Source organism: Hyperoodon ampullatus (genome assembly GCF_949752795.1).
Source record: "Hyperoodon ampullatus genome assembly, chromosome: 11".
Classification (NCBI taxonomy): Eukaryota; Metazoa; Chordata; class Mammalia; order Artiodactyla; family Ziphiidae; genus Hyperoodon; species Hyperoodon ampullatus.
In genome coordinates, this window is record NC_136924.1 from 96,593,475 (window position 1) to 96,620,672 (window position 27,198).

A 27,198-nucleotide genomic window follows, 5' to 3' on the forward strand; every position below is an offset into this window, starting at 1 on the left:
GGAGAGAGCTCTTGGGAGAACGCTGATGCTGGAGAAAGCTCATAGTTTGGGGCAAGAGGGAGGGGAGCTGGTGAAGGAGACAGGGTGGTATATAGATTGAAAGTAGGTGCTTGGTCTGTTTGGGGGTAAGTTAGTAGGCCTGAATGGAGCCAGGTCTTCTGGAAGAAACAACAGTCCATTATTCTCATACTGTCCTTGTTCCTGACCCCTAGTGGATTCATTCTTTTTAAGAACCAGTGGCTACTTGAGTAAAATAAGTCTCGTAAGTCATGAATCAGCATTCTGTCCCCCCCCAAAAAAGTTCTGTCCCTTGGAATGTATTTCAAAGGCCGTTTTACACAGCTCCATCAGGGGACATGTGCAAGCGTTCGTTGCATTATGATTTTTGGTGGTGGGGCCTGGAGGCAACCTAGATGTTTGACATTGGGAGTGTGGGTAGGTAAAATGTGGATTCACATCATGGAGCATTAAGAAACAGTTGGCAGCAACGAAGTACACGTTTTGTAATATAAATGGACCTTTAAAAAAGATACATAGTGGGGAAATGAAAAAGGATTTTATAATGTACAGAAAAACATTCTGTAAATGAGACATGTGCACGTGAAACAATACTGTCTTCAAGAAAACCCACAAAAAGACACACAGTAGGTATATTAGAAGGGTTGCCTATTGAGGAAGGAAAGGAATGGGCATGAGATATAAAGATGAAAGAAAAGAAACAACAGGAATAATTTTAGAGAGTAAAACAACTTAAGCGATAGGGTAGATGGACTGCCATGCATAACCATTAAATCATCTGTATTCTGCAATAACCTAAACGGGAAAAGAATTTGAAAAAGAATGGGGGAAAAAAAGTCATCTTTTATAAAGAGCAGCTAATAACAAGGGAAGAGCCTTACTATGTAACTTTGAGTGAAAACAGTATAAATACATATATAGAATCTTAATTTTGTAAAAAACATGTAACAAAAGAACCTCAAAATGTTAACAGTAGCTCTCGGAGGTGGAATTGTGATTTTAATTCTTTATACATTCTGTATTTTCTAAATTGAGGGTTTATCATTTTTGTATAAGAGTGAATCAATAAAGGGTAAAGAGCTTTAAAAACACAGACCTTCAAAGTGGGGTGAAAAAGGCAACGGAATGTTGAACTGGCCAGGTGTGGGTTCGGAGCGGCCCATGAGAAATGAGCAAAGTGAGTGTCAGTCCAGCTGCCATCTCCCGTTTCTCTCTCGTCCAGCTCTTAGAACAAGCGCTGGTGATTGAGGAGCAGCTGCGTCGGGCGGCTTACCTGAACATGTCAGAGGATCCCTCGCACCCTTCCATGGCCCTGAACACCCGCTTCGCTGAGGTGGAGTGTTTGGCAGAGAGTCATCAGCACCTGTCCAAGGAGTCGATGGCGGGCAACAAGCCAGCAAATGCGGTCCTGCACAAAGGTAGCCAGTGGCTCCCCTGCCTCCTGTGGACTTGGCCTCCTTCCTCCTCTGCCCCTCCCCGACACACACCTACTTCTCAGGTCTGAGCCTTTCTGGAGCCCCTTTCTTTGTCTGGGAGCTTAGGGTGTGCTGGGGATCCTTGCGTTCCTTCTTAGGAAGCTAACATCTTAGAGACGGTCAAGGACAGTAGTTCTTTGCTTTTTAACTCTTGAATGTATTCCAGTTCTTGGAGGTGGAAAGGAAAGCAGAATAATATAGTGTGATCTGGGATAGTTTAGAGGTAACAAGGTGACCTAAGATCTTGTTAAATTCTAGACTGCTTTCAACATTCTGTTTTTAATTAAAGTTCAGACGTTGTGAGGGGGATGGAGAGTGAAATGAGGAAAAGAAAGCTGTTATAAAGGAAGAGGGAGACAGCTCCAAAGGTGCAGAGGAGAGATAGGGAGAAGAGGAAACAATAGAAACAGCTATTGAAGAAGTGGAGGAAATAGAGACAATAGGGATCAAGGGACAGTTGGCTTTAGAAAGCACAGAATCATGGACAGTTGGAACTGGAATATGAGGGACAGGAATTTGAGTGTGGTGGAGCCAGGTCAGGTGACTCAGTGACAAAAGACAATACTCTGGCACATCAGTCACTTGGTCATTGAGAAGTAATATGGGGGGGGTCCACTTAATGGGAAGATGGACCTCAGTCTTGACCACCATGGCTCACCGCCTCTTTCTCTTCCCCCTGCAGTTCTGAAACAGCTAGAAGAACTGCTGAGTGACATGAAAGCCGATGTGACTCGACTCCCAGCTACTATTGCCCGAATTCCCCCAGTTGCTGTGAGGCTACAGATGTCAGAGCGTAATATTCTCAGTCGCCTGGCAAACCGGGCACCTGAACCACCTCCACAGCAGGTATAGGACCATTTTCGTCTGGCCAGCTCTCCCAACAGAGCCATTCTAGAACTTTAACTCTGCTGTCTGTCCCTAGCTTTACATACTGGGCAGGTGGGGCTGGCTTACCAGTGAGTTCCCTGGGGATCAGGTGGGTTCCTGGAGTCTGGAATTCTGACTCCCTTGGCTTTCTCTTCCTATAGGTAGCCCAGCAGCAGTGAAGATCCAGATTGATGATACCACCTCCACCGCTGAGCAGTGACCTTCCTCACTTTCCCTTGCCCAGCTTCTCCCCTGGGGGCCTGAGAGACCCTCTCCTTCCTTTTGCCCCATCTTCCAAGTTGTAGAGGAACAGCCCCGCTGAGCACTGGGGGAGGGGAGGGAGTGAGGGGCAGTGGTGCCCTTCCTGCTGGAGAGACATGCAGCAGTAGCGCCGGCGCCATCTGCGGGGAGCTGGCGGGCTGGCCTTCCGGGCCCTGGCTTCTCCCCACTGTAACGTCTGTTACACACAAACTGTTGCGGGTTCCCAACAGGCTTGAAGAAAATGATCAGAATTTCTTCCTCCTTTTGGTTTTATTTTGTTGGTTTATTTTGTGTTTTTTCTCCTTTTTGGGGGGGTATTCACAGTGGGCCGGGCCCCTGGGTGAGACACAGCTACCTCTGTTGGCATCTTTTTAATACCAGGAACCCAGCGGCTCCAGCCCCTGAGTGGCTAGAATTAAATAAAGTGGAAAAAAAAAAAAAAACCAAAAGCATAAAAAACCACAGCAAATTTCTTGACGAAAATTGAAAATAAAAGTTTCCTTGTATTTTAGTGCTCTCGTTCAGTGTGGGTGTAGGCGCAGGTGGATGTTTCTGATGGGAGCCCTGGGACATGTGGGTTTGGAGACAAAGAGTTTCCTTGTGTCCTGAGATGTCATGAAAGAGCCGAGTTCCCACTGTGCACGTGCCGCGTGCTGACAAGCCCACCTGTGCACAGCGGGGCCACCGGAGCCCCGGGGTTCACAGCCCACACCGCGGCCTCCTGTCTCCGCGAGGGTGCGGAAGCGGACTTCTCCGGGCTGTGGACGTCGCGCGTATAAAATGAAGGGGTCTTCCTCGCAGAGTTGGGAAGACAAAACCAACGAAGGGCTGGAACAGTTTTAACAGCTAAGCACCACCTTGCTGTCTATTTGAAGAAAGGCTGAAGTCGGTTTTTCTGTTAACTTGCTTGAATGAAGTCAAGACGCGAGATGCCTTCCTCCCGACCTCCAAGACGGGAACCTGGGCAGAGAGGACCGTTACCTGAGGGGGAGCGCGGGGTCTGGGGTCAAGGAAGAGGGTTTCCGCGTCGCAGGCGTGGGGTCCCCCGATCTTGAGACGACGTCGGGCGGAGGAGGGCCCGGCTCTGGCGCCTCCGTTCGAGGGGAAGGGGCGGCTTCCGGGTACAGTATTTCCGACTGAAATCTGCAGTAAGGCGAAAGGCCCTCGCCCGGAGGGGAGGGCGGGGAAGCCGAAAACGCCTTGGATGCACCGCCTTCTCCGCCCGGTGGGAAGGTAGAGCGGTCCGCCCGAGAATCGTGCCCGGCCGCACAGCCCCCAGCCCCGCGCGGGCCGGGGAAACAAACGTTCCTGCCTCCGCGGCGGACCGGAAGACCGGAAGAGGCGGGGCCGCGGCAGGCACGCAGGGCGCCTGCGTGAGACGTTTTCGTGGTGCAGCGTCGGAGCGCTTGACCTGGGCTGCACGTGGAGCCCTGCGCCTGCCGCCGAATCCCGTCTCGGGGCTGGATTGGCTTCCAGGTGAGCCGAGGCTTCGGGCGGATCTGGAGGAATTTGGGGAAGGAAGGGTGAGGCGCTGACCTGGACTGGGGCGTGGGGAGGGTGGGGGTACGCGGTACGTAGGGCGTGGGACCCAGAGCCCGGGGCTCAGCGTGGAGTGGAGGTTTGGCCAGGCCTCGAGGGGCTGTTGAGTCGAGGTTCTGGTGGAGGCGATACTCTCTCCCGCTCCATTTCGCTTCGTCTGCGTTCTGCCTTTCCCTTCCAATACGCGCTCCTCTACTGTCTCCCGTTTTGTTTTCCCCAGTACCATGGGGCGTAAATTGGACCCTACGAAGAAGGAGAAGCGCGGGCCGGGCCGAAAGGCCCGGAAACAGAAAGGTGCCGAGACCGAACTTGCCAAATTCTTGCCTGCAGGTAAGGGTCTGGTCTGGCGTGCTCCCTCTCCCGATTCTCCAGCTTTTGCGCTCTTCTTTTATCTGTAGCGTAACCCTTCCGTTTTTTTAGTCATTTTGTGTGTTCGTTTTCTGTTCAAGCGGAATTTTCTTTTAATGAGTTACTAGGAAATAAGTAGGAATGAAATACTCTCATTAGCGTTTAGACCTTAGGGAAGATGCGACAGGGACACAAGTACCCATGCAAGGAGAGGTGTGGTTTAACAGTGAGGGAGTTCAGAGGGAGGGGGATCCTACGGAGTTAGTTTGAAAAGATTTTGTTTGAAAAGATTTTGTGAAGCAGTCGGGTTTTGAAAAATGGGTGACATTTTAGCAAGTGGAAGTTGGAAGGGGATAGGCCAGTCACTGTGAACTGCGTTGTTGAGGGCATGGAGATGGGAAGGCACAGATCTGGTTCCCGCATGGTTAGTAGTCTACTGCGTGGAAGACCGGGTGGGAGGGAAGAATGGGCAGGTGGTTTGTGTTGAGCATCATATAAAGGATGCAGTTTACCGAGGTGTTGGCAAATGCTAAACGCTACACCGAAGCCTTTGGACACATTGTATCCTCTCATTCTCAGTGTCCTGTGAGAGAGGCCCTGCTAAGGAAATGGGTGCTGAGAGGTTAACCTGTAGATAATTATTAAATGACAGAGCTGAGATTTAAACTTTCTGTTTCTTGGAGAATATATGAACAGCAGCAGTTGTAAAGGTAAAATCTATTGTGGTTGGTAGCTGATGAGTTGAGAGTAAAAGAAAAGGGCAGAAGAAAGTTTTGAATCTGTGTTACCAGAATGATGCTGATGCTGTTTGTTGAAATCAGTCTGGAGGGAGGCCCTGTTTGGATTTGGCTGATGAACAGCCAGATGGAAATCAGCTCCTTTACATTTCTTATCCAGCTCCCGGTAGAGCACAGTGGAGTGAGTTATAATCTACTGCCTCTAACTAGTGTTCTAGTTCTCTTCCCTTTTATTTCCTTTCCCGTTGCTTTTTTTTCATTTCCCCTGTAACCTCCTGTTCTGTCTGTTTAAAAAAAATTTTTTTTAAACAGGTGGTGATGAAAATTTCAAGAGGCTGTCCAGTCGTGCCCGAAAGAGGTGAGTGTGCACGTCTAGACTTACGTCACACAGATTAAATTGGTCCCACTCGTCTTTAGGCACATGCTCCCATGTGATCATGCTGATGGAAGGAGCTGTTGGGGGCTGTCAGGTTTCCCTGCGCTGGGAAGTGGCAGGGCCTAGAGATGTGTTCCGTTTCCTCCTTTTATGTTTTCAGGGCAGCCAGGAGGAGGTTGGGTTCTGCTGAAGCCCCTGAGGTGAATAAGTCCCCTGGGGCCAAACCACTGCCTGCAAAGCTATCAAAAGGTCAGTGGAAGGAAATAGGAGCTGGGTGCCACGTGAGGAGTCCTCTGGGTCCTGGGTAGGGAGGGGCTTGTTGAGTATTTCTGAAGTGAAAGGAACAGCCAGAGGACATTCCTGGGGGGTAGAAAGTACAGGCTCCATCAGTGTGTGGCTGCCGTCAGTCCAGGATTCTTCAAACCCTTCGGGATCTCTGCAGGAGCTGCCCAGGCACCCAGCAAGAAGGGAGCCCCACCCTTATTTAACAGTGCTCGAGGCCGGAAGCGCCCAGCACCAACCCACAGCAGTGACGAGGAAGAAGAGGAGGAAGACTCTGAAGGGGATGGTGTGGTGAACCAGGGGGACCTCTGGGGCTCCGAGGACAGTGATGCTGATATGGTGGATGACTATGGAGCTGACTCTGGCTCGGAGGACGAAGATGAGGATGACGGTGCAGAGGTGAGCTTTATCTCTCTGGGTCTTCAGAAAGCCGTCCTTGCCTTTTAGAGTCTTTCCAGATCCTTGAGACTGTCTCTCGGTGACAAGGACAAGCCTGAGTGGAGAAAAGGGATTTTAGTGTTCCATCACTTTTCGTAGCACCTTACCTCCTCTCAGCGCATGTGCAAGTTTAAAAGAGCCGCAGGATAGAGCGCTTTAAAATATGACAACGCTCAGTGCTGGTGAGGACATGGTAAGGCGGACACTTGGATGGCCCCACTGCTGGGACTAGAAATGCACACACTTTTTTTTTTTTTTTTTTAAAGCATTTGGTATCTGAGAACCTTAAAAAGGTTTTTCCTTTTCACTTAGTAATTCCACCTTAGGAAGGCGATCCAGAATGTAGACAGAGGTTTACTTGCCAAAGTGTAAGAAGTTATTATGTATTATACAGTTTAAGTATATGAGTGTGTTACTAGGAAAATTCAAGCATAATCGAGTCGTATGGAATAAAAAGAAAGTTCCCACCGTCACCCCTGTCCCCCAACCCCCCTTCTCTCTACAGAGCTACTGTTTTGAGATTTCCAGGCACCATGTGGACCATAATGCCAAAACTCTGGAAACTTCCAAAATGCCTAATATGCTTAAATGAACTATGGTTCATCGTATGCTAAATTAACGTTTGGCCATTATGTCTGCGAAAATGCTTGTGATCTAACTGTGAATGAGAAAAGGCAAGAAATAGACTTGAAAATGAATCACGATTTTAACTATGTGAAAAATGTAGAGTAAGTGTGGAGGAAAATATGGCAAAATGGGTGCCCAGGGCAGTTTTTGTGTGTGTGTGTCCCGCCCACCCATCCATGTACCTATGGGTATATGGGAAGAGCAATGTAACGAATTCTTTCAATCCATCATTTTACTTGAGTAATGGTAACTATTTTGCCAATCTTATATTCACTTCTTCAGGGTCTAAATTTCTTTCTGGGAGCAAGAGTTATGTTTGTATTTAGGAAAAAAACAGGTGGGAAGTATTTCGTGGGCTGGTGGAAGGGCAAGCTTTGCGTCACCAGCCTCTTGTCTCTTTATTCAGTTGCTGCCCATTGAAAGGGCTGCTCGGAAGCAGAAGGCCCAGGAGGCTGTTGCTGGGTGAGTTTTGGAAACTCTTAGGGTGGAGAGTAGGCAGCGGCTGGGCTGAAGGAAATGAAGGAGGAGGTGTCTGCTTTGATCTGTGAACCACTCTGCTCTTGGACCTGTTTACAGGGGCCAGTGGAGCGAGGAGGAGACCTACGAAGAGGAGGAAGAGGAGAAAGTGTCCCCTGAGTCAGGCCCCAAAGAGGAGGATGAGATGAAAGGGGACCTGCGGATCAACGTGGACGAGGAGGAGACTTTTGTGCTGCCCCCTGCTGGGGAGTTGGAGCAGGATATCCTTCTGGGGCGGGGGGAGCCGGAGGGGGATGCTTGGGGGAAGGCATTTCCAGGCCCCAGGCAATCAGGAAGCAGTTCCTTAACAGGCCCACATGCCCAGGTTCCAGACTTGCAGCGAGTTCACAAGCGCATCCAAGACATAGTGGGAGTGCTGCGCGATTTTGGGACTCAGCGGGAGGAAGGTCGGTCTCGTTCTGAATATCTGCAGCGGCTTCGAAAGGATCTGGCCGCTTACTACTCCTACGGAGACTTCCTCCTGGGCAAGCTCATGGACCTCTTCCCTCTGTCTGAGGTACCGACTTGCCATTCTGCGCCCTTCACGCTTTCTTTCCTCACCCTCTCTCCTCTTACACTGTGTAAGAAGGCCGCCAGCCCCCGTGCTCTCTGCTCTTCTGGCTGCGCCCCTAGGCCAGCCTGACCTGCTCCCTGCCATGCTCTGTCCCAGCTGGTGGAGTTTTTGGAAGCCAATGAGGTGCCTCGGCCCATCACCCTCAGGACCAATACCTTGAAGACCCGGCGCCGGGACCTCGCTCAGGTGAGGAGTGGGCCCTGAGGTTGGCTTGTCTCAGGGAGGCACTGACTTCTGCGAATCCCAGAGACACCCCCGTCCCACCCCACTGGGCGTGGGGGGTCTTAGTACCTAGGCATTTCTTGGTACAGGCATGGTCCCAGGAGGCAGGCCTAGGCCTGGTGTCACGCTGGGTCTGTCCGGCAGGGCTGAGGACCCCTGTCGATGGGGGAGCTCGTCCCTTCAGCCTCTGCTCCCTGTGACAGGGCTGAGACATCCGCATCACGATGAAAGTGCCGCCTCACAGAGAAGCGGGAGGGGGTTGTCTGCCTCGTAGATCATTGAGAAGCTGGTGAGACTGTGATTCCTGTTCCCAGGAGAAGATGCGACACACACACACAAGCAGTATTTTAAGCTCCTCGTTTCCAAGGGTTCAGGGGCCCCAGGTTAAAACCCTGGTGCCAGAGGCAGTGGTGTGGCCCTGTGTGTTGTCTGTCTCCTGGTGTCTGGCTTCTGTTGTCTCTCCTGGAAGGTAACATGATAATTATCTTTAACGTTGCTATAAACAATGATGCTAAATTTTAGGATGGCAAGGGGGCTGAGGCTCTTGGAAAATCGGGGTCCACTTCCAGGAGATAAAAGAACAGGAGCTGGCAGTGTGCTCCATTGGGATGGAGTTCAGACTTTGAGTTAGAACCTGAGGCTAAGGAGAAGGAGACCACGGGACGGGATGGGACAGACGGTTCCGCGTGCCTGTGATGATTGTGTCCTGACTAAGCTCTAGGGGTTGTGGTGCCGCAGGCCTCCCGCCAGGACCATCCCCCTCCTGGGTAGAGTAGCTTCCGAGGTTTTAACACTTTCATCCATCTTTTCTTCAGGCGCTGATCAATCGTGGGGTTAACCTGGATCCCCTGGGCAAGTGGTCGAAGACTGGACTCGTGGTATATGATTCTTCGGTGCCCATTGGTAAGTGTTCCCCGCCCCGGAGCCCTCCCGCCCCTGCCCTCGTCCCAGCACGTCACAGGCGGGTCCTCGTCCACAGGTGCCACTCCCGAGTACCTGGCCGGGCACTACATGCTGCAGGGGGCCTCCAGCATGTTGCCCGTCATGGCCTTGGCACCCCAGGAGCATGAGCGGATCCTGGACATGTGTTGTGCCCCTGGAGGAAAGACCAGCTACATAGGTATGAGGAGGGCCGGCGGGGCTAGGCTTCAGCTGGCTCTCTGCTTATGAAAGGAGGTGGGGTTGTGCAGGCGGTCAGCAGAGTGGGCAGCAGCACAGGTTTTGGGGTCGGCCCAGCTCCAGCCCCACCCCCACGAGGGCCTCTTACTGCCCACGGGACCTTGGGCACCTGTGGAGCGGCGAGGTGATGGTGCTCGTGTTGGCCGTTACGTTACGTGTGGGTCGTGAGGGTTGAGGTGCGCATGTGCAAGTCCCTGGCATAGTAACCGCTACGTGTAATTAGTCGTAACCATTTCATTAAACTGTTACCTCTTGGAAGAAGTAACTTCGTCTGAAGCATCAGAAGGGCGTTCAGTAACGATCAGGAAAGTCGTCCTGGCGGGCTTGCTCATCACAGGGCCAGTGCACACTGGGTAGCCAGTGGGGTTGCAGCTGATTGGGGGGAGGGGTGAGACTTCATAGGCAGAGTCTTGGGCTGGAGGGTGGCCGGCAGCTGTGGAGGCACAGGAGCGGCCGGTGAGCACTGCGCCCTCCTCCCTCCAGCCCAGCTCATGAGGAACACAGGTGTGATCCTCGCCAACGATGCCAACGCCGAGCGGCTCAGGAGTGTTGTGGGCAACCTGCACCGCCTGGGAGTCACCAACACCGTCATCAGCCACTATGACGGGCGCCAGTTTCCCAAGGTGGGGCTCCCCGCTGTGCGTCTCTCCTGGGGCGTCTCACGTGCTCTCTTCCCGACCTCAGGAGGTTGAGACCTGCCCTTAGGAAATAATCGGTATGGTTCAGGTTGCCGAAAACATCCACTTAGCCGACCTTTTTCCCCAGGTGGTGGGGGGCTTTGACCGAGTCCTGCTGGATGCTCCCTGCAGTGGCACCGGGATCATCTCCAAGGACCCAGCAGTGAAGACTAACAAGGTGCAGGGGTTGGGGGACCAGCTGAAAAGTCTCGGGGGAAGCGGGGCTGGCGAAGCGGGGTGGGAGGTGGGCAGTCAGCAGCTCACGTCTCCTGAGGCCACCTTTAGAAAGTCCAACGCTGTGGGTCTCTCCGTCCTGGAACAGGATGAGAAGGACATCTTGCGCTGCGCGCACCTTCAGAAGGAGCTGCTGCTGAGCGCTATTGACTCTGTCAGCGCCACCTCCAAGACGGGGGGCTACCTCGTGTACTGCACGTGCTCCATCATGGTGAGGCCTGTCGGGGGGCGGGAGGGGCAGGGCTGGCGCCCCCCAGCACCCCCTCCGCTCCAGCTCCGCTTTCCCTTCCGTCTCTGTCTCCCCCACACGTCAGGTGGAAGAGAACGAGTGGGTGGTAGACTACGCCCTGAGAAAAAGGAACGTGCGGCTGGTGCCCACGGGCCTGGACTTCGGCCAGGAGGGCTTCACCCGCTTCCGGGAAAGGCGCTTCCACCCCACCCTGCGCTCCACCCGCCGCTTCTACCCTCACACCCACAACGTGGACGGTTTCTTTATTGCCAAGTTCAAGAAATTCTCCAATTCTATCCCCCAGTCCCAAACGGGTAAGCAATGTGCTCTTTGTACCTCTCATCTCCACCTTTGCTCTTTCTACCATAGCTTCAGGAGGCTTCCTAGTGTGACTGCGGGGAAGGGCAGGTCTCGGCCTCCCTCTCCCGGCCTTTGCACGGTTGAGTGAGAGACCCCTTTCTTCCCAGCTAGAGTTGTTCCCAAGCCTGGGCCCCGTTCGGTACGTTAAAGGGTTCACGTGGATGGGGTATTTTCCTTGATTCTGCTAAATGGCTGCAGTTGTTCGGCACTAAATGCATTCCCAGCGCGAGTGTGGTTTCTTGGCCGAGGGTTGCCTTACCGGTAATAGACCTCTGCCAGGCCAGCCTTGTCAGCACTGGGTTGGCATGCGACTCCTCAGAACTGTCCGTTCTCTGAGCCCATCACACTAATTGCAGATCGTTTCCTCAGCTATCTTGAGGAGTCTGGCCTGGATCTCAAGGGGAAGGGTGGGGTTTTCTGAAACAAGCCTGAGGGCTCTGCCTGCTGGGATGCCACCCTGAGCTGAGTTGGAAGAGGGAGAGGCGGGCTTCTCTGGACACAAACCACGTGACTTATTGAGTTGATTTTTTTTCCTCTTTATAAACAATGCCTCTTAACAAAAGTCCCATCTGAATGTTAACAGAACAAAAACCTCTTTAAGAAGTAGCAACATTTCTTGCATTTTTTTTGCTGTAACTGTAAAGATACATATTTAATACGTCAGTCTTCATTAATGAAGACTAGCTTGTTTCTAGTTGCTCTGTGTGCCTTCTTATTTTCCTGCATCTCATCAAACTCTGCGTGAAAAAAATATCTTTTCTGATTAAAAGAAAAGCCCAGTGCTTCAGTTTTTTTCAGGATTCACCTCCTCCTTAGAGTGTCTTGTTACCTGCTGGCCTCAAGGGGGCACAGCTTCCCCTGAAAACTTTTTGGCCCAAGGATGGGGATGGGTAGTGATCCCTTCTTCTCTTTAATACAGGGTTCAAATATGACTTGAGTAAAGACCAGGTGATATTAAGTAATATGAAGCCAGGTAATCGGCTCTTAGGTACCATCCCAATTGTGTGGAACCCTTGGCCAAGAGATAGTACCCCGGCAGTTTCCTTATTTTAATACCTCTACTTACCTCCTCCACTAATGATCAAGACTCAGTGATGAGGCCTGTTTTCTCAAACCATGTGTTTAATTTTACCCTCAGGAAATTCTGTGATATCCCCCCTTACGAACCTAGACTTGCCCAACCTGAAAGGGCAGGTGACCCCCCAGCCTGAGAGCAGCAGCCAGCCTGCCAAGAAGGCCAGAGTGGCTGGTCAAGCAAAGCAGCGGCTGCAGAAACGGAAACATCCCAAGAAGGCTTCCTTCCAGAAGCAGAATGGCATCTCCAAAGGGACAGACTCAGAATTGTCCACTGTGTTTTCTGTCACAAAGGCCCAAGCTTCCTCCAAGCTCCAGGATAGCAGTCAGCCAGCTGAAAAAGCAGCAGTGGTCAGGGAACCAAAGGTAGCTGGGAAACTAAAGCAACAGTCACCCAAACTGCAGTCCTCCAAGAAAGCTGCTTTCCGGAAGCAGCGTGCTCCTCCTAAGGGCACCTACACAGAAACACCTGCTGTGCCGTCCCTCTCCAAGACCCAGGCCACTCTCAAGCCTGAGGACCGTGGCCAGCCCCTTGGGAACACCACAGGGGCTGAGGAGGTTAAACAGCGGGTGCCAGAGCAGCCTTTCAAGAAAGCTGCCTTCCAGAAACAGGATGGCACCCCCCAAGGGACCTAAGACTCCAATCATGCCCCCCTGCAGTTACAGCCGGCCCCCACCAGCAAAGAGGAGAAAATCTCTGTCCAGAGGCGGCAGCCAGCCCCTGCTGTCTTCGATGGATGGTTGAACTATACTGGGGTGGCTCATTGCCATTGTTACTGGGTTGGAACTCTTACCTCTGTGAGGATGGCTCCCCCACCGTGGATGTGAAATTTAATACACATTTTATAATCTCTGGCCACTGTGTGTTTTTTTGAGGGGACTGGGTACTGGCTTTGCTGCTTAAAGGGTAGAGGCGGGAGGGTGGGACAGGGAACCTGTGAAGTGGGGGGACAGTGTTGTATACTGAGAAATCAGGTCAGTTCCCAGGGACTAAGAGAAGGAGAGTCATGGAGTCAGAGCCTGGGTGTTCGGATTCAGCGGAGAGGAGGGCAATTGGGGTGTAGGAAAGGTGAATTTCGTGCCACCAGAACCATGGAGCACTGGAGGACCTGGGTTTTATGTCCTGCCACTGTGGCTGGATTCTGGGCATGGGTCGGGGTCCGGTCGGCTCAGGGCTCAGCCTCAGACCCGGAAAGGTCGGTCCAGGTGCCAGCCTCCGAATGAGCCTTTCATTGGCCTACTCCCTGGCCTCCTCCGCCCCGCTGACCTCTGCCCCTTCCGCCAAGCCGTCTGATTGGCTGCCCCTCGTCCCCCCGGCGCCTCATTGGCTCTCCTCCCTCGCCCTCCAGCCCTGCTCCTGCACGGTCTCCATCTCCCAGCAGAAGGCGCAGCCATGAATCCGTTATTCGGCCCCAACCTCTTCCTCCTCCAGCAGGAGCAGCAAGGCCTGGCCGGGCCGCTGGGGGACCCCGTGGGAAGCGACCACTTGGCCGGCGGCGGGGACGTGCCCCCGGCGCCGCTCGCCCGGGCCGGCCCGGCTCCTTACTCGCCGCCCGGGCCGGGCCCGGCGCCCCCCGCCGCCATGGCGCTCCGCAACGACCTGGGCTCCAACATCAACGTGCTCAAGACCCTGAACCTCCGCTTCCGCTGCTTCCTGGCCAAAGTGCACGAATTGGAGCGCCGCAACCGGCTGCTGGAGAAGCAGCTGCAGCAGGCGCTAGAGGAGGGTAAGCAGGGCCGGCGGGGCCTGGCTCGCCGAGACCAGGCCGTGCAGACCGGCTTCGTCAGCCCCGTCAGACCCCTGGGGCTGCCCCTGGGCGCCCGGCCGGCTGCCGTCTGCACCCCGTCGGCGCGGGTGCTGGGCTCGCCCGCGCGCTCGCCGGCAGGCCCCCTCGTGCCCTCCGCGGCCTGCCACCCGGCTCCCTCCACCTCCGCCTCCTCCGCCTACTCCTCGTCGGCCCGCTTCATGCCCGGCACCATCTGGTCCTTCTCTCACGCCCGCCGGCTCGGGCCGGGACTGGAGCCCACTTTGGTGCAAGGGCCTGGCCTGTCGTGGGTGCACCCCGACGGGGTGGGCGTCCAGATCGACACCATCACCCCCGAGATCCGCGCTCTCTACAACGTGCTGGCTAAAGTGAAGCGCGAGCGGGACGAGTACAAGCGGAGGTAGGGATCGGGAAGGTGGGGACGGGGCTCAGCTCACGCCACACTGGGGCCGGGGCTAGGTGTGCGTACAGGAGCCGAGAACAGCTGGGGCCCAAGAATCAGGGAGGAGTCAGTATGAGTAAAGCTCCTGCTGTGTAAGGAGGAGCTTGGAAGTCCACAGACGGAATTGGATATCCGGAGACTAGAATCCCTAGAGAATGCAGAAGTCAAAGCTCGTGACCGGAAGGAGGCGTCTAGGAGCCGAATACTGCGGGGAACCCTTGTTTTTCATCTAGGCTGCAGTGTTTGGAGGACTGTGTTAACTGGGGGTTTTGCGACGTGTAAAAGGGACATGGATCTGAGAGGTCACATCCGGGCTACTGCTTAATCCCCTAGTCTCAGCCCTCGGAGCGACGACTTTGTGATTCAGGCTCCACATACTGAACACAAGTTAGAGGCAAAGGATGTAGTTTTAATTTGGGAGTCGAAGGGAAGTGAGAAGGGGGGTGGCGCGGGGCTGCACCTTGCAGTAGGTGATCCTGCCTCTGCCCAGGGTTTCCCAAAACGGCGTCCGAGGGAGCAGCACGGCTGCTCTGGTTCCATCCAAACCAAAATGCTGTGGGGACCTTAGGGCATTTCTGGGAGTAGGTCAGAAAAGGAGGGAGGCGGGACGAAGGAGTAAAGGGAATTCCCTAGGGAGAGGGGAAGGGCCTGTGGAGTTGGCCCAGGGCTAGCGGAAGCTGGGGGATCTGAAAGTGCAGAGCTGAAGGCGGAGGAAGTGTGAAGAGGGCAGCAAGGACCCGAGTAGGAGAAGGCTGGGCACATGGACACACCACGCCTTTGACACAAGGCAGCTGGGGCAGGCCGGGTCGCTCTGAAGATGAAGAGTTGGTTTTGTGCAGGGAGCCCTGCGGGGTAGCACAAGGCGCCAGGGGAGGGGATGCGACGCAGGAGTGCTGGTTGCATCCAGGTGGGTCCCCTAGAGGGTTGATAACCGTGCTGTTAGGACAGGGGCATGAGCACAGCCAGCCCTTTGTACCCTCTGTGCCTGGGATGCCATGGTTGAAGACGAAGGAGATGACCGGTCAGAAAGAGGCCTTGCCTTCAGGTTTAACCTCTTAATGAGCCAGTCTGACCCCTTGTGGGCAGGCCTGGGAATTACCCTTGCAGCCCAGTGGAGCAGAGATTGGCGTCTGGTGGGGATTGGCCGAATGTTCAGGCAAACGACTGCTGGATCGGGTTGGGGGTCGGGGGCGAGCTTCAGGGATCTGTAACCCGCCAGAGTCTAGCAGATCACAGATGAGCAGGCTTGCTGAGGTGGAGTCCTGTCCTCATGCTGGCTGGCGTCCTTCCTTCGTTGTAGTCCATGACTGAAGTGTCTTTGGGAGTCTCAGTTATTCAGATGCCACCCAGAGCCATCCTGCCCCAGCCACTGCAGGAGTTAATTAACGCCGTCAGCAGTGGAACGTGGACAGTTCTGGAATACATCCGTAACCACAGGAACAACTGCTATTGTTGGGGTGTTTTGTTTCTAACTGGAAGAGTGTTTGTCCTTGGTCCAGCTGTCCAGGGCACCAAAGGGTTATTCCTCGGGGACGGATGAGCTCACGGCTCTGCAGCGCACTGCTGTGCAGCGGGCCTCGCAGCCAGACCTGGGTGGTACGTGATACCGGCCGCTACTCCTTCCACCCCAGATCCGCTGCCCTGGCTCTCTTCTCTTTATAGCAAAGCTGACTCCTGTCTGTAGCCTGGAAGACATGGGCATAGTATGAGCACTAAACTGGGAAGGAGCTGAGGCCTCCTGGTTCTGGGTTCAGCTCCCCTGCCTTGTGTGACCTTGGGTGCATCTCTTTTTCCTGGTCTCAGTTTTTCCGACATAGGAGTGGCCCCTGCTTCCTCACTTTACTCAGGGAGGCCGTTTATTTGGAAGAAAGATGTTTGCTCAATGTAGAATACATGGAAATTGCTCCAATTTTACCCGTGTTTAAAGAACCTTGCGAGGGAGACCAGATTTAAATGGAGGTCAAAACGAACCCATTCATGGGAATGTCTGGCTGGAGTACAAGTGGAAGTCTAGTGAGCTTCCAGATGGTTTATTTTCAGATTTTTTTTTTTGGTTACCCTGTGAGATTTTATTAATCTTAATCCATACCTGACTTCCTTAAGTTTCTACCTGAAACAGTTGAGTTCACTGTCCTACCCTTCCTGATGTGTCTTCTCCAGGGTTGTTGTCCTCTTGTCTGTCTTGCTTGCTTCCTCCAGGGATGCATGGACCCCAGGGGCATCAGGGTACTGCATCCCCTGCCCTCACGTTGTAGATGAAGAAACCAAGGCCCAGAAAGATAAAGGTCTTGTTTAAGAAAATACATAACCTGACACTGCTGGGGCACTTCACTGGCCCCAACTGTCTGAATGAGAATGCCAGAGCAAGAGGAGGAGGATGTGAGGGCCGGCTGTGTGGGGAGCCAGGAAGGCGGGAGGGGAGCTGGGCTGCCTTCTCCCCGCCCAGCCGCCGGGGGGCGGGGGGCAGCCACGGTGATGTCAAGGTGTTATTATTAGGAATACTGCAGTGCGGATCTGAGTGAGGAGCGGAAGAGCTAGGAGAGATGGGCCTGGAGGAGGAGCCCAGGGAAGAGAGCTGAGAGGCACCTGGGAACAGAGATGGAGGGGAGGGGAGGGGAAGACCAGATCCTGGGCCTGCAGAGTGTGTTCTCCGTGCTGCCTCCTAACCACCTTCCAACACCTAACCACCTGGTGTTGAGGTTTCTCTCTTGGTGCAGTTCCCCTGCTTTCTCAGCCTGGAGGAAGCCTTTCCAGGATGGGGGAGAAGTGCTGGGCTATGTCAGTGGGGTCTGAGGAGTCCTGCTGTTCCAGCCAACCTTGCGGGGCCCTGAAGTCCATCCTAAGCAGGGGTGTTGCCCCCGCCACTGCCCTCCTGCCTCTGTGAGGAGGAGGGGGACGCACTGGCCAGCTCCCAGCCTTGGCCAGGAGTGTCTTCTAGCCTACTCGTGGTCTCAGGCTCTGCATTCTGGGGCCCAGGAGGCCCTGCCTCTAGTTCTCATCCACCACAGTAACGAGGCACTTTTCCACGCTCGTTTCCCTCTCCCTCTGGGTGTGGGTGCTTAGTGATCCCGGGCTCCTGCCTGCACCCTGGCCCCTCTCTGCGGCTCACCCGGGGCCTCTGGGTGGGCAGTTTCTGGAGCTTGTGGGGATGGACTTCAAGCATTTCCTACCAGGCTCTTGACCAACTTTGCTGACGCCATATGTGTCCTGCAGCTGCTTTTACAGGATTAATGGTACCACAGGAGGCAGGGCAGCGGGCTAGACGAGCTCTGTTCTGGTGCAGGCAGCAGGCGGGAGCCCGGATCTGAGGACTGGAGGTGGGAGACCGGGCCGGGTGGTGTGGGCAGGAGGGGGACGAGGCCGGCCGGACAGCTGGTCGGGCTGGGCCCTGCGAGGGAGCGGAGCAGCCGCAGTTGCTCTTAAATGGTGCGAGGCCTGAGGTTCCGGGAAGGCAGCTGGTGAGCTGGGAGCTGGCGGAGAGCCTGGAGCCACACGTCTGTGCCCGTGCCCGGCTCCTCCCGTCTGGGGAAGCAGACCCAGGGCTGGGGCCTGAGCCAGACGGGCGGGGGGGCGGAGAGGGGAGGCGGGAGGACCCCGCACCCAGGCGCTGGCCCTTCGCTGTCTGCAGGTGGGAAGAGGAGTACGTGGTGAGGCTGCAGCTGCAGGAGCGCGTGAACGAGCTCCAGGAGGTGAGGGCCGCCCCGCCCCGCCTCGTCCCGCCTTCCCCCGCCCGCCGCCCGCAGGCAGCGCGGCTCACGCCGGTTTCTCCCCGACCGTAGGAGGCCCAGGAGGCCGACGCCTGCCAGGAGGAGCTGGCCCTGAAGGTGGAGCAGCTGAAGGCCGAGCTGGTGGTCTTCAAGGGGCTCATGAGCAACGTGAGTGCGGCCACGTCACCCCTCGTCCCTACCCGCCGGGGCGAGGCTGCCCAAGGCTAGGGAGCCGCCGGCCTTTTTAGTTGCACCCAATTCACTGACCCTCCCCCCAGCGTATGTGCTTCCATTGCTTTTCTCCCTTGCTCACCCCCTAACCCCGGAGAAGAAGACAGAGCAAAAGTCCCCGTGGCCTCCATCGTCACTCAGGGTGGTTTGCTCACAGTGTGGCCCTGGGTGAAGTGCTGACCCTCTCTGCCTTCATATCTGGGTCTGTGGAATGGGATAGTCAAGCACGTACTTCGCAGGCTGGTTCGAAGGCTGCGGCGCTAGTTCAGTGTCAGCTGAGGTCACCGTTGCGATCCTTTCTCCACTCTCACAGCCCCTGGTGGTCACAGTCAGTCTCTCTTGGAGCCTGAGTTCCAGGAGGGAGCCCCCTGCATGTCCCAGCCACTGGGCCGTGCCCTTCGGGGGCCCCGTCTGGCCAGGGAGCCAGCTGTCCTGGGCAGAGTGCTGGAGGGGCACCCAGGAAAAGGGGTGCCTTCTGCTGGGAGGGGCCGTGCGTCTGGGAGGATGAGGGGACGTTGCCGGGCCCTAGGACCCCCTCACCGCCCCCGTGCTCCCCGCACAGAACCTGTCCGACCTGGACACGAAGATCCAGGAGAAGGCCATGAAGGTGGACATGGACATCTGCCGCCGCATCGACATCACCGCCAAGCTCTGCGACTTGGCCCAGCAGCGCAACTGCGAGGACGTGATCAAGATGTTCCAGGTGAGGGCTCGGGGCGCCTGGGTCCGGCCCCCGCCCCGTCCCACGGCCTGGTGTCCGCGCCCGAGCTCTGTAGGGGGGCGCGGGGCCGCGAGAGCCCGGTCCTCCGCGGGAGCTGGGCCCTGGCGGGACGAGGCTGGGGGGCGAGGGACAGCCTCTGGAGAGGAGGCTGGAGCGGGCTCTAACGCCGTCTCTCTCCTCCCCTCTCTCTCCCTCCGCCTCCTCGCCTCTCTGCCTTTCATCTTCTCTTGCTTCCTCCACAGAAGAAGCTGGTTAGTTCTGCTCTCACGCGAGCTTCTTGCGTCCCCGGGCCATTTCTCAGCTCCCCAGGCCTCCTGACCCGCGGGGCTCGCAGCGCAGACCCCTCCCCTCGATCCTCCTGCCCTTCTCCCTTCTTTCTCTCCCCACCCCTCTCTCCCTCTCCCCCCTTCTCTATCCCTCTCCCCCTTCTCTCCCTCTCCCCTTCTCTCTCCCTCTCCCCCTTCTCCCTCTCCCCCTTCTATCCCTCTCCCCCTTCTCTCTCCCTCTCCCCCTTCTATCCCTCTCCCCCTTCTCTCTCCCTCTCCCCCTTCTCTCTCCCTCTCCCCCTTCTATCCCTCTCCCCCTTCTATCCCTCTCCCCCTTCTATCCCTCTCCCCCTTCTATCCCTCTCCCCCTTCTCTATCCCTCTCCCCCTTCTATCCCTCTCCCCCTTCTATCCCTCTCCCCCTTCTATCCCTCTCCCCCTTCTATCCCTCTCCCCCTTCTCTCTCCCTCTCCCCCTTCTCTCCCCCTCTCTCCCTTCTATCCCTCTCCCCCTTCTCTATCCCTCTCCCCCTTCTATCCCTCTCCCCCTTCTATCCCTCTCCCCCTTCTATCCCTCTCCCCCTTCTCTATCCCTCTCCCCCTTCTATCCCTCTCTCCCTTCTATCCCTCTCCCCCTTCTATCCCTCTCCCCCTTCTCTATCCCTCTCCCCCTTCTCTATCCCTCTCCCCCTTCTCTATCCCTCTCCCCCTTCTCTATCCCTCTCCCCCTTCTCTATCCCTCTCCCCCTTCTCTATCCCTCTCCCCCTTCTATCCCTCTCCCCCTTCTATCCCTCTCCCCCTTCTATCCCTCTCCCCCTTCTATCCCTCTCCCCCTTCTATCCCTCTCCCCCTTCTATCCCTCTCCCCCTTCTATCCCTCTCCCCCTTCTCTATCCCTCTCCCCCTTCTATCCCTCTCCCCCTTCTATCCCTCTCCCCCTTCTATCCCTCTCCCCCTTCTATCCCTCTCCCCCTTCTCTATCCCTCTCCCCCTTCTCTATCCCTCTCCCCCTTCTATCCCTCTCCCCCTTCTATCCCTCTCCCCCTTCTATCCCTCTCCCCCTTCTCTATCCCTCTCCCCCTTCTCTATCCCTCTCCCCCTTCTCTATCCCTCTCCCCCTTCTATCCCTCTCCCCCTTCTATCCCTCTCCCCCTTCTATCCCTCTCCCCCTTCTCTATCCCTCTCCCCCTTCTCTATCCCTCTCCCCCTTCTATCCCTCTCCCCCTTCTATCCCTCTCCCCCTTCTCTCCCTCTCCCCCTTCTATCCCTCTCCCCCTTCTCTCCCTCTCCCCCTTCTCTATCCCTCTCCCCCTTCTCCCTCTCCCCCTTCTATCCCTCTCCCCCTTCTCTCTCCCTCTTCTCCCTTCTCTCTCCCCCCACTTCTCTCTCCCCCCACTTCTCTCTCCCCCCCACCTGTTCTCTCTCTCCCCCACCTGTTCTCTCTCTCCCTCCCCTTCTTCTCTCTCCCTCCCTCTCTCATTCTTCCGCCTCCATTTCGCTCTCTCCCTTTGCCCTCTGGCTTCCAGATCTGGATGTGTGACTCAGGTTCTGCTTTGTCAACTCCGTGTCTCCCTCCCCCTTGCAGCCTGAAAGTTCCCTCTCAGTTCAGTCATTTCACTAGAAGACTTTTTTTAGAAAAGAAATCCTCTGGGCCATTATGCACATCTTACTGTGGTCGAGGCCCGCCATTTCCCCCTTATCTTACTGCTCTGTTTTCTCTGTTTCTTCTCTGTCTTCCTCCTAGTCTGCAGCCCCGTCCCCATCTGTGTCTGTCTGCCTGTCTCGGTGACGCTGGTGTTTCTGTTCCGTCTTGTAACTGTGTCTTCTCTCTGTCTGCCCGCCCTGCCCGCTGGTCCATGCTTCCCTCCCCTGCCGGCGCCCACGCCCTTCTCCTCATGCACCCGGCCTCGTCTCTGTAGTCTCTGCACTTGTCTCCCATTAAGGTCCCGTCCATGGGGGGGCGGAAGCGGGAGCGCAAGGCTGCCGTCGAGGAGGACACCTCCCTGTCGGAGAGTGACGGGCCCTGCCACCCCGACGGGGATGAGGAGGAGAGCACGGCCCTCAGCATCAACGAGGAGATGCAGCGCATGCTGAACCAGCTGTGAGTCCCGCAGGCCCCTCGCCGCCCCTCCCCCGAGGCCGGAGCCCCGCCCAGCAGCCCCTCCCTGCCGCCCGCCTTGACGCCGGGGCTCCCTGTCTCTAGGAGGGAGTATGATTTTGAGGACGACTGTGACAGCCTGACTTGGGAGGAGACCGAGGAGACCCTGCTGCTCTGGGAGGATTTCTCGGGCTATGCGCTGGCTGCTGCAGAGGCCCCGGGAGAGGTAACCGCCCTCCCGGCCGCAGGGTCCCGGCTCCTCTCCGGGCGCCAGGCCCGTCTCCTCCCCGCCCACCGTCCACTCCGTGCTCTGTCTTCCCTTTGTGGCCACCATCCGTCACCTGCTTCTCCCTGGTCCTTTGTCCTCGTCCCCTCTCTCTCCGGCTTCCTTTAACCTGACTCACTCTCTCCCTCCTCGCCTTGCCCTGTGGTGCCCCGTCCCACCCCTCCCATCTGGCCTCCCCCTGCTTCCCTTTCCTCTCCAGCAGCCGGAAGACAGTTTGGAGAAGGTGATTAAAGATACTGAGTCCCTGTTCAAAACCCGAGAGAAAGAATATCAGGAAACCATTGACCAGATAGAGGTAAGGCCGTGCGCTGAAGCTGAGGGGCCCAGGTTCCCGGTGGGTCGCAGGTGCAGTGGCCTCACCCCTGCGGGACCCCAGACACCAGGGCCTCGCCATTTCTTCCTGGCGGGGGCGGAGTGACCTCCCCACTGTAGCACCTCTGGTGGGTCCTTAAGACCTCGGGCTGGGGAGGGAGGCCGACAGCTCTGTCATTTACTTCCACTCCGACTTTTAACAGGCCTCTTCTCTCTGAGCCTGCTTCTTTATCTGTAAAGTGGGGTTCTTACTAATACCTCCCGCAGGGTTGTTTGAAGGTCAAGTGAAATAAGGCCCAGGCCGAGCGTGGGGCAGCATCTGTCCCGTAGTCAGCACAGCATGTAGTCGTTGCTTTATTATCATTGCTGTTATTATTGTTAGTGCTGTAGTGAAGTCCCCTCGTCGGCTCAACCTTTGAGCCAATGTGGAAATCTCCATTCTTATTCCCTAGCCTTGAGGAACCTTCTAGAGATGCGAGCGGAACTGGTGCTTCAACTTAAACTCTAGGCCTCTAGGGGCGGCGGGAAGGATTTGTGGCACCTGGGAGGAGGGGCTGTGGGACGAGGCTTGCGTGTGATTCTCGTGAGCCCTCCTGCCTGAGCAAGCGTGAGAGGCTCCTTTCCCTGCGCTCTGACTTGGGGATGAGGCTGGGGGCCTTCTGGACCTCTCAGCCTTTCTCCAAGCCCGCTGCCCTCACAGCGGCAGTGGAAGTTGAGGCATTATTTTCCTGCATCCTCACTCCCCGAACGCACATTAGCTGGCGCTGCTCCTTTAAGCAAAACCTGCTTTCATTTTTTTTTTTTTTTTTTGCCCAGGCAGACAGATGCTCACTTTTAAAGGCACTGCTGGGGACTTCCCTGGCAGTCACACGGTTAAGACTCCACACTTCCACTGCAGGGGGCGCGGGTTCGCGCCCCAGTTCGATCCCCCCGGTCCCGGTCCCGTATGCCATGTGGCCAAAAAAAAGAAAAGAAAGCCACAGCCAGCTGTGTGCCACTAGCTGAAGAGCTGGTCGGGGGAACTGCACTCCGCTCTCCCGTTTACACCCAGCCCACTGTCCTCCTCCTCCCTACGGCTAGAATGGCCTGAGGGGAGGTGTCAGGAGGGCGGACACGGTGGTGTTGGTTGCAGTGTTGCTCCTGGACATCCAAATGGGACACCTGAGGTCCCTTTAACTCAGTGACCTTTGATCTCTCAGGGGCCCTGGGATGGAGGCAAGGACCATTTCCATCATTGGATGGTGAGACCAAGGCGCAGGTGGAGGGTGGGCGGGAATTCTTTCCCCCCACCCCTTCCCCTCCATCTGCTCCCAGCCTCACCCCTCCGCCCTGCCCTGCTGCCAGCGTGCACGGGGTTTGCAGTGTGGCTTTTGGGGTCGTCTCCTTCCTGCAGCCCTGCTCTGACTGTGTAGAGACTGGCAGCCGTCCTCGCCTCGTATTCTGCTGGAATATGTTTGGTTCGTTCCCTTGTTCCCTGCCCCGCGGAGTGATGGGCCCCAGAACCCACCCCTCCTCTTTAATACCGGCTCCCCTGAGGTGTAGGGATTGGGGTGTAGGTGGCGACCAGTCTGGACAAGAGCTGGCGGCACCGTATTTCCCTCCTGGACTGAGCAGTCGGTGCGTCCTGCCCCTGGACATGCTCTTGCTGCTGGGGGCCCCGGCTGGGATCCCAGCTCTGGAGCCAAGGCTGTCGTTTGAGCCGTGCTCACTAGGGCTTCTGATGCACCCAGGCTACCATCTCTTTGTCTGGCTCTGTGACTATTTTCTTTTCTCTCCGAGTTCCCATCCTTTCTGCCCAGCTCAGACCGTTCACGGGTGGCTTCCCGCCCTTTCTCTCTGCTCTCAGGCAGTCGAGCACGTCACCTCCGAGCAGTTTTACTCCGCCTCCCCTTGTGGCCCCTGTTCCTTGTGCCCAGAACAAAGAGAGGCGGCACATTGTCTGTGGCCCAGATCTTTCACCGCCTCTGCGCCTGGCTGTCAGCTCTACCTCCGAGCCTGTGGCGCAGAGGCGGGGTCTGGGAGGGAGACTGCGTGCCCCCGACTCTGGGCCGCACATCATGTCACGCATGACGTGTCTTGAGTCGGGCTACATCTCAGAGCCCGTCGGACATTCAGCGAGGCAGGCAGTCCCTCCGTTTCTCTCTGAAAAGGACTTACAAGTGAGAAAAGCAATGAGAGGGAATAGGTGGTGGGAGAGCAGAGTGCCTTTCACCAGGGCCCAGCCGGCCTCTTGGCCATGAGCCTCGTGGACGCTGCTTGAAGTTAACTAATGACTCTGCCGTCGAGGTGCGGGGCGTGTACGCAGGGATGAGTAGGCCCCGTGGCCAGCCCTGCCAGGAGCTCCCAGCTGGCAGAGGGGGACAGGCTGGGGGGACAGCGCTGTGTGGGGAGTGAGGACCGGCGCAGGCCCCGGGGGGGCCCGGGAAGGGGCAAGGTCATCCCCACGTGCCGCCCGAGCACTCGGGAGCATCCCTTCCTCACGGCTCTCGTTGGGAGTCTGTTCCGAGAATGCAGGCCCAGAGCAGATCCCTTAGTGAGAGCCTCTGTGGGAGAGACGCCCGGGGAAACTAGAAGGAATGGTGGGGTATCAGGCGCCTCCTGCCTTGAGCTGGTTTAGTTTAAAACCTGAGTGAGTCCTTCACTTCCACTGCGGCTGCCTGTGCCCCCGGCCGGGGTGCCCTTGGCAGGTTAGCCTCCTGGGGGCAGGGGACAGGGGCCCTGCTGACCCGGCGGCCCTGCCCTGCCCCCGCCACAGCTGGAGCTGGCCACGGCCAAGAACGACATGAACCGGCACCTGCACGAGTACATGGAGATGTGCAGCATGAAGCGGGGCCTGGACGTGCAGATGGAGACCTGCCGCCGGCTCATCACCCAGTCCGGGGACCGGTAAGGGCCCCCCGGGCACAGGTGGGGAGGGCACAGTACCCGGCGCCTCTCACTGGAGAGCCCTGAGACCCTCCGGCAGCGACTCAGGCCTGTCTTGCCGTGGGGCTGCCCGTTGGAGGTCGCCTGGTCTGCTTGCCCCCGCCCGGCAGCTCCCTCCCCCTCGGCAGTTGGACGATACAGGCGTCCATCCGTCCATCCGTGGTTGGATTGCCGAAACCTCCTGATGCCGCTGACTCTGGCGGCTCCCCTGGTTAGAAAGGCAGCTAAAAACTGACAAGGAGCGCAAGGGAAAGATTTTTATCTAAAGTCAGCGCCACAATTTGTGCCTTTGACCCTGCGTAAGTTTTTAAAAATCGCAAGACCACTTCATAGACGTGAAGCTGGGGCCACGGAGCCGGTGCCCTCCGGCTCCAGCGGTGTCTCGTACTGTGACCTCAGATACTTCTGAACTCAACCTCGCCGAGTCCCCAAGTTAAAGTGGGGACCGTTTCTTCCCCCTTCCCCCGCTCCCTTGCCCGGTGGTCCTTCTGCCCTGAGACGCTGCTCACCTGCCTGCCAGGGGATCAGGCCAGGGGTGGTGGGCGAGCCAGCCTTGTCAGGATTCCTCCCCGCCCCGAGGTTACAGCCGACGCTCTTTTCTAGAAAGTCTCCTGCTTTCACTGCGGCCCCGCTTAGCGACCTGCCGCCCCCGCCGCCACCAAGCGAGGCTGAGGACTCCGATCGCGATGTCTCATCTGACGGCGCCATGAGATAGGGGCCTTCTCCAGCTCGGCCCGCTGGGACTCACCGAGGCAGAGGGCTGGGTGGTTCACAGAAGGGAACGCCGTTTGTCCTGCGGCACCGAGCCTGGCCCCGGCGACGGGGCGCTCCTCCCCAGCCTCCTCCCTCGGTCCTCGGCCTCTCTAGGGCTCTGGGGTGTCTGGAGTGAGGCTTGGCCTGCCCTTCCCAGGCGACTCCCTGCACAGCCGGCTCTCCTGCCTTCATGCGTGGGTGAATGCTACTTTCCCATCTTTAAGATGCTGCCAGAGCGCTCGTGGCCCCTCACCCTCTCCACTGAGTAAGGAACGTGATGGATTGTCCTTCCTTCCGTCCCTGTGGCCTCGAGCCAGCCGGCTGTCTTGAGTCTGTACTGGTGCTAACTGGCCTGGGCACTGGTATGAAGGGGATTAGGCTGGACATTCTGTGGCTTGTGCACCAGAGAGGGCTTCCCTCCGTGGCACAAGCGGACGGAGCGGGCCCGGGCAGGGCGCTCGTCCTCGCTGTTGTCCGAGTGCTCACGGCCGGCTGCCGGTCGACAGCAGTGATGTGGCTGTGAGCCTTCCCTGGTGGAAGTGCCACGCATTACAGGGGCCTTGGTCGTCCGGTCCCGGCGGCTTCTGGGTCTGACTGGGGGCAGTGTCAGTATCGTGGAGGGAGACAGAAGCCCCTGCTTGTTTCCCAGTCACCGCCGCCCGGTGACAGAAAGGTGAAGCTGTGTGTGTGTGGGGGGGGGCACGTGTGTGTGCACACGAGCGTGTATGTGGACGCTCAGGGTCTCAGTTTCTTCAAGCATCAGCTGCAGGTGTGCCTCCTCCGTGTCTGTCACAAGCTGAGACCAACTGGCTGAGCGAGAAGATGTCCTGGACTCGGAAAAGCTTGGCGAACTGGGGCTACAGAGACCGAGGGTCCCTCAGCGTCACTGCCTGAGGTGGGCTGGGCTGAGCTGTTTGTGTGGAATCTAATAATCATGAAACTGGCGACTATTTATTGAACACGTCTGTGTCACTGTTTCCAGCACTTTCTGGTGGTGGTTATACAGTCCTCTGCACGTCACTTTAAAAACATGCAGGTGCAAGGCTGGTGCAGAGGTTTTAAGTAACCTGCCCAAAGTAATGGTGCCTCGAGTGGCACAGCCAGGGCCTCAGCCCTGGTTGCTGGCTTCTACCGCTAAACCCACGTGCGTCCACGGGTGCCAGATGACATGGGAGCAAAGCCATCCCCACCCTTCCCATGGACCAGCCTACTGTAACCCCTCTGGCGACACTAGGGCACTCACCCAGCTGCACTGCCGGTGGTCACTGGGGCACTGAGACTTGCAGCTGCTGGTCAGAGCTGGGGTCTGCACCTGGCAGGCTGGCCGTGCTCCATGCTGCTGCAGAGGTCAGCTAACTGGCCAGAGGCCAGGTGGACTCTGCCCTGACTTCCTGTGCCAGTGTCACCCTCCGGGGAGCTGCAGACACAATGGCATCTGGATACGTGGAGCCAGGCCATTCCTGGGCTCGGCCACAGCCATCTGGATCACAGCGAGTCCCCGTGGCACCCAAAGGCCTCAGAGAGGAACCAAGGTGACCTGAGGACAGGTGGCTCTTCAGGGGAGCAGTGTCCGCTCCTAGACCAGGGCGGGGCTCCTGCCTGGTTGGGTGCTCTCAGCAAGATGTAGTTAGTTCTCCTTGGCCCCAGCCAGCTCCCCTCC

At 56.8% G+C, this 27,198-nt stretch overlaps 3 protein-coding genes across 6 annotated transcripts in view; all 3 read left to right on the plus strand.

The window, feature by feature from the left end:
• The window catches only part of CHD4 (chromodomain helicase DNA binding protein 4), a 30,338-nt gene extending 27,206 nt beyond the window's left edge, over positions 1–3,132 (plus strand). Inside the window, exons 38-40 of the mRNA XM_079714500.1 lie at positions 1,241–1,436; positions 2,176–2,339; positions 2,522–3,132. Coding sequence (XP_079570626.1) covers positions 1,241–1,436; positions 2,176–2,339; positions 2,522–2,539 — 378 coding nt within the window. The 3' untranslated portion in view covers positions 2,540–3,132. The remainder of the gene's footprint in view (positions 1–1,240; positions 1,437–2,175; positions 2,340–2,521) is intronic.
• Positions 3,133–4,384: 1,252 nt separating this feature from the next.
• On the plus strand, positions 4,385–12,888 carry NOP2 (NOP2 nucleolar protein; the record flags this gene model as incomplete). Its single annotated transcript, XM_079714997.1, is given in 15 exon segments — positions 4,385–4,490; positions 5,558–5,603; positions 5,782–5,870; positions 6,064–6,302; positions 7,375–7,430; positions 7,545–8,001; positions 8,155–8,244; positions 9,096–9,183; positions 9,260–9,400; positions 9,943–10,082; positions 10,225–10,314; positions 10,459–10,581; positions 10,685–10,913; positions 12,098–12,654; positions 12,656–12,888. Coding segments are annotated over 15 exon segments (2,574 nt in total). The 3' UTR covers positions 12,779–12,888.
• Positions 12,889–13,411: 523 nt separating this feature from the next.
• Positions 13,412–26,480, plus strand: IFFO1 (intermediate filament family orphan 1; the record flags this gene model as incomplete). 4 transcript variants are annotated; one of them, XM_079714516.1, is made up of 9 exons in its annotated part: positions 13,412–14,199; positions 17,870–17,930; positions 18,021–18,116; positions 18,742–18,882; positions 21,108–21,265; positions 21,368–21,488; positions 21,748–21,843; positions 24,616–24,746; positions 25,389–26,480. In XM_079714516.1, the coding sequence occupies 9 exons, from the start codon at positions 13,427–13,429 to the stop codon at positions 25,498–25,500; spliced, it is 1,689 nt and encodes a 562-aa protein (XP_079570642.1). In that variant the 3' UTR covers positions 25,501–26,480. The 4 variants fall into 4 exon arrangements, with proteins under 4 accessions (XP_079570642.1, XP_079570639.1, XP_079570640.1 ...); XM_079714513.1 differs by having other exon boundaries at positions 13,427–14,199; positions 21,084–21,265; XM_079714514.1 differs by having other exon boundaries at positions 13,427–14,199; positions 21,084–21,265; positions 21,751–21,843.
• Positions 26,481–27,198: the final 718 nt, after the last annotated feature.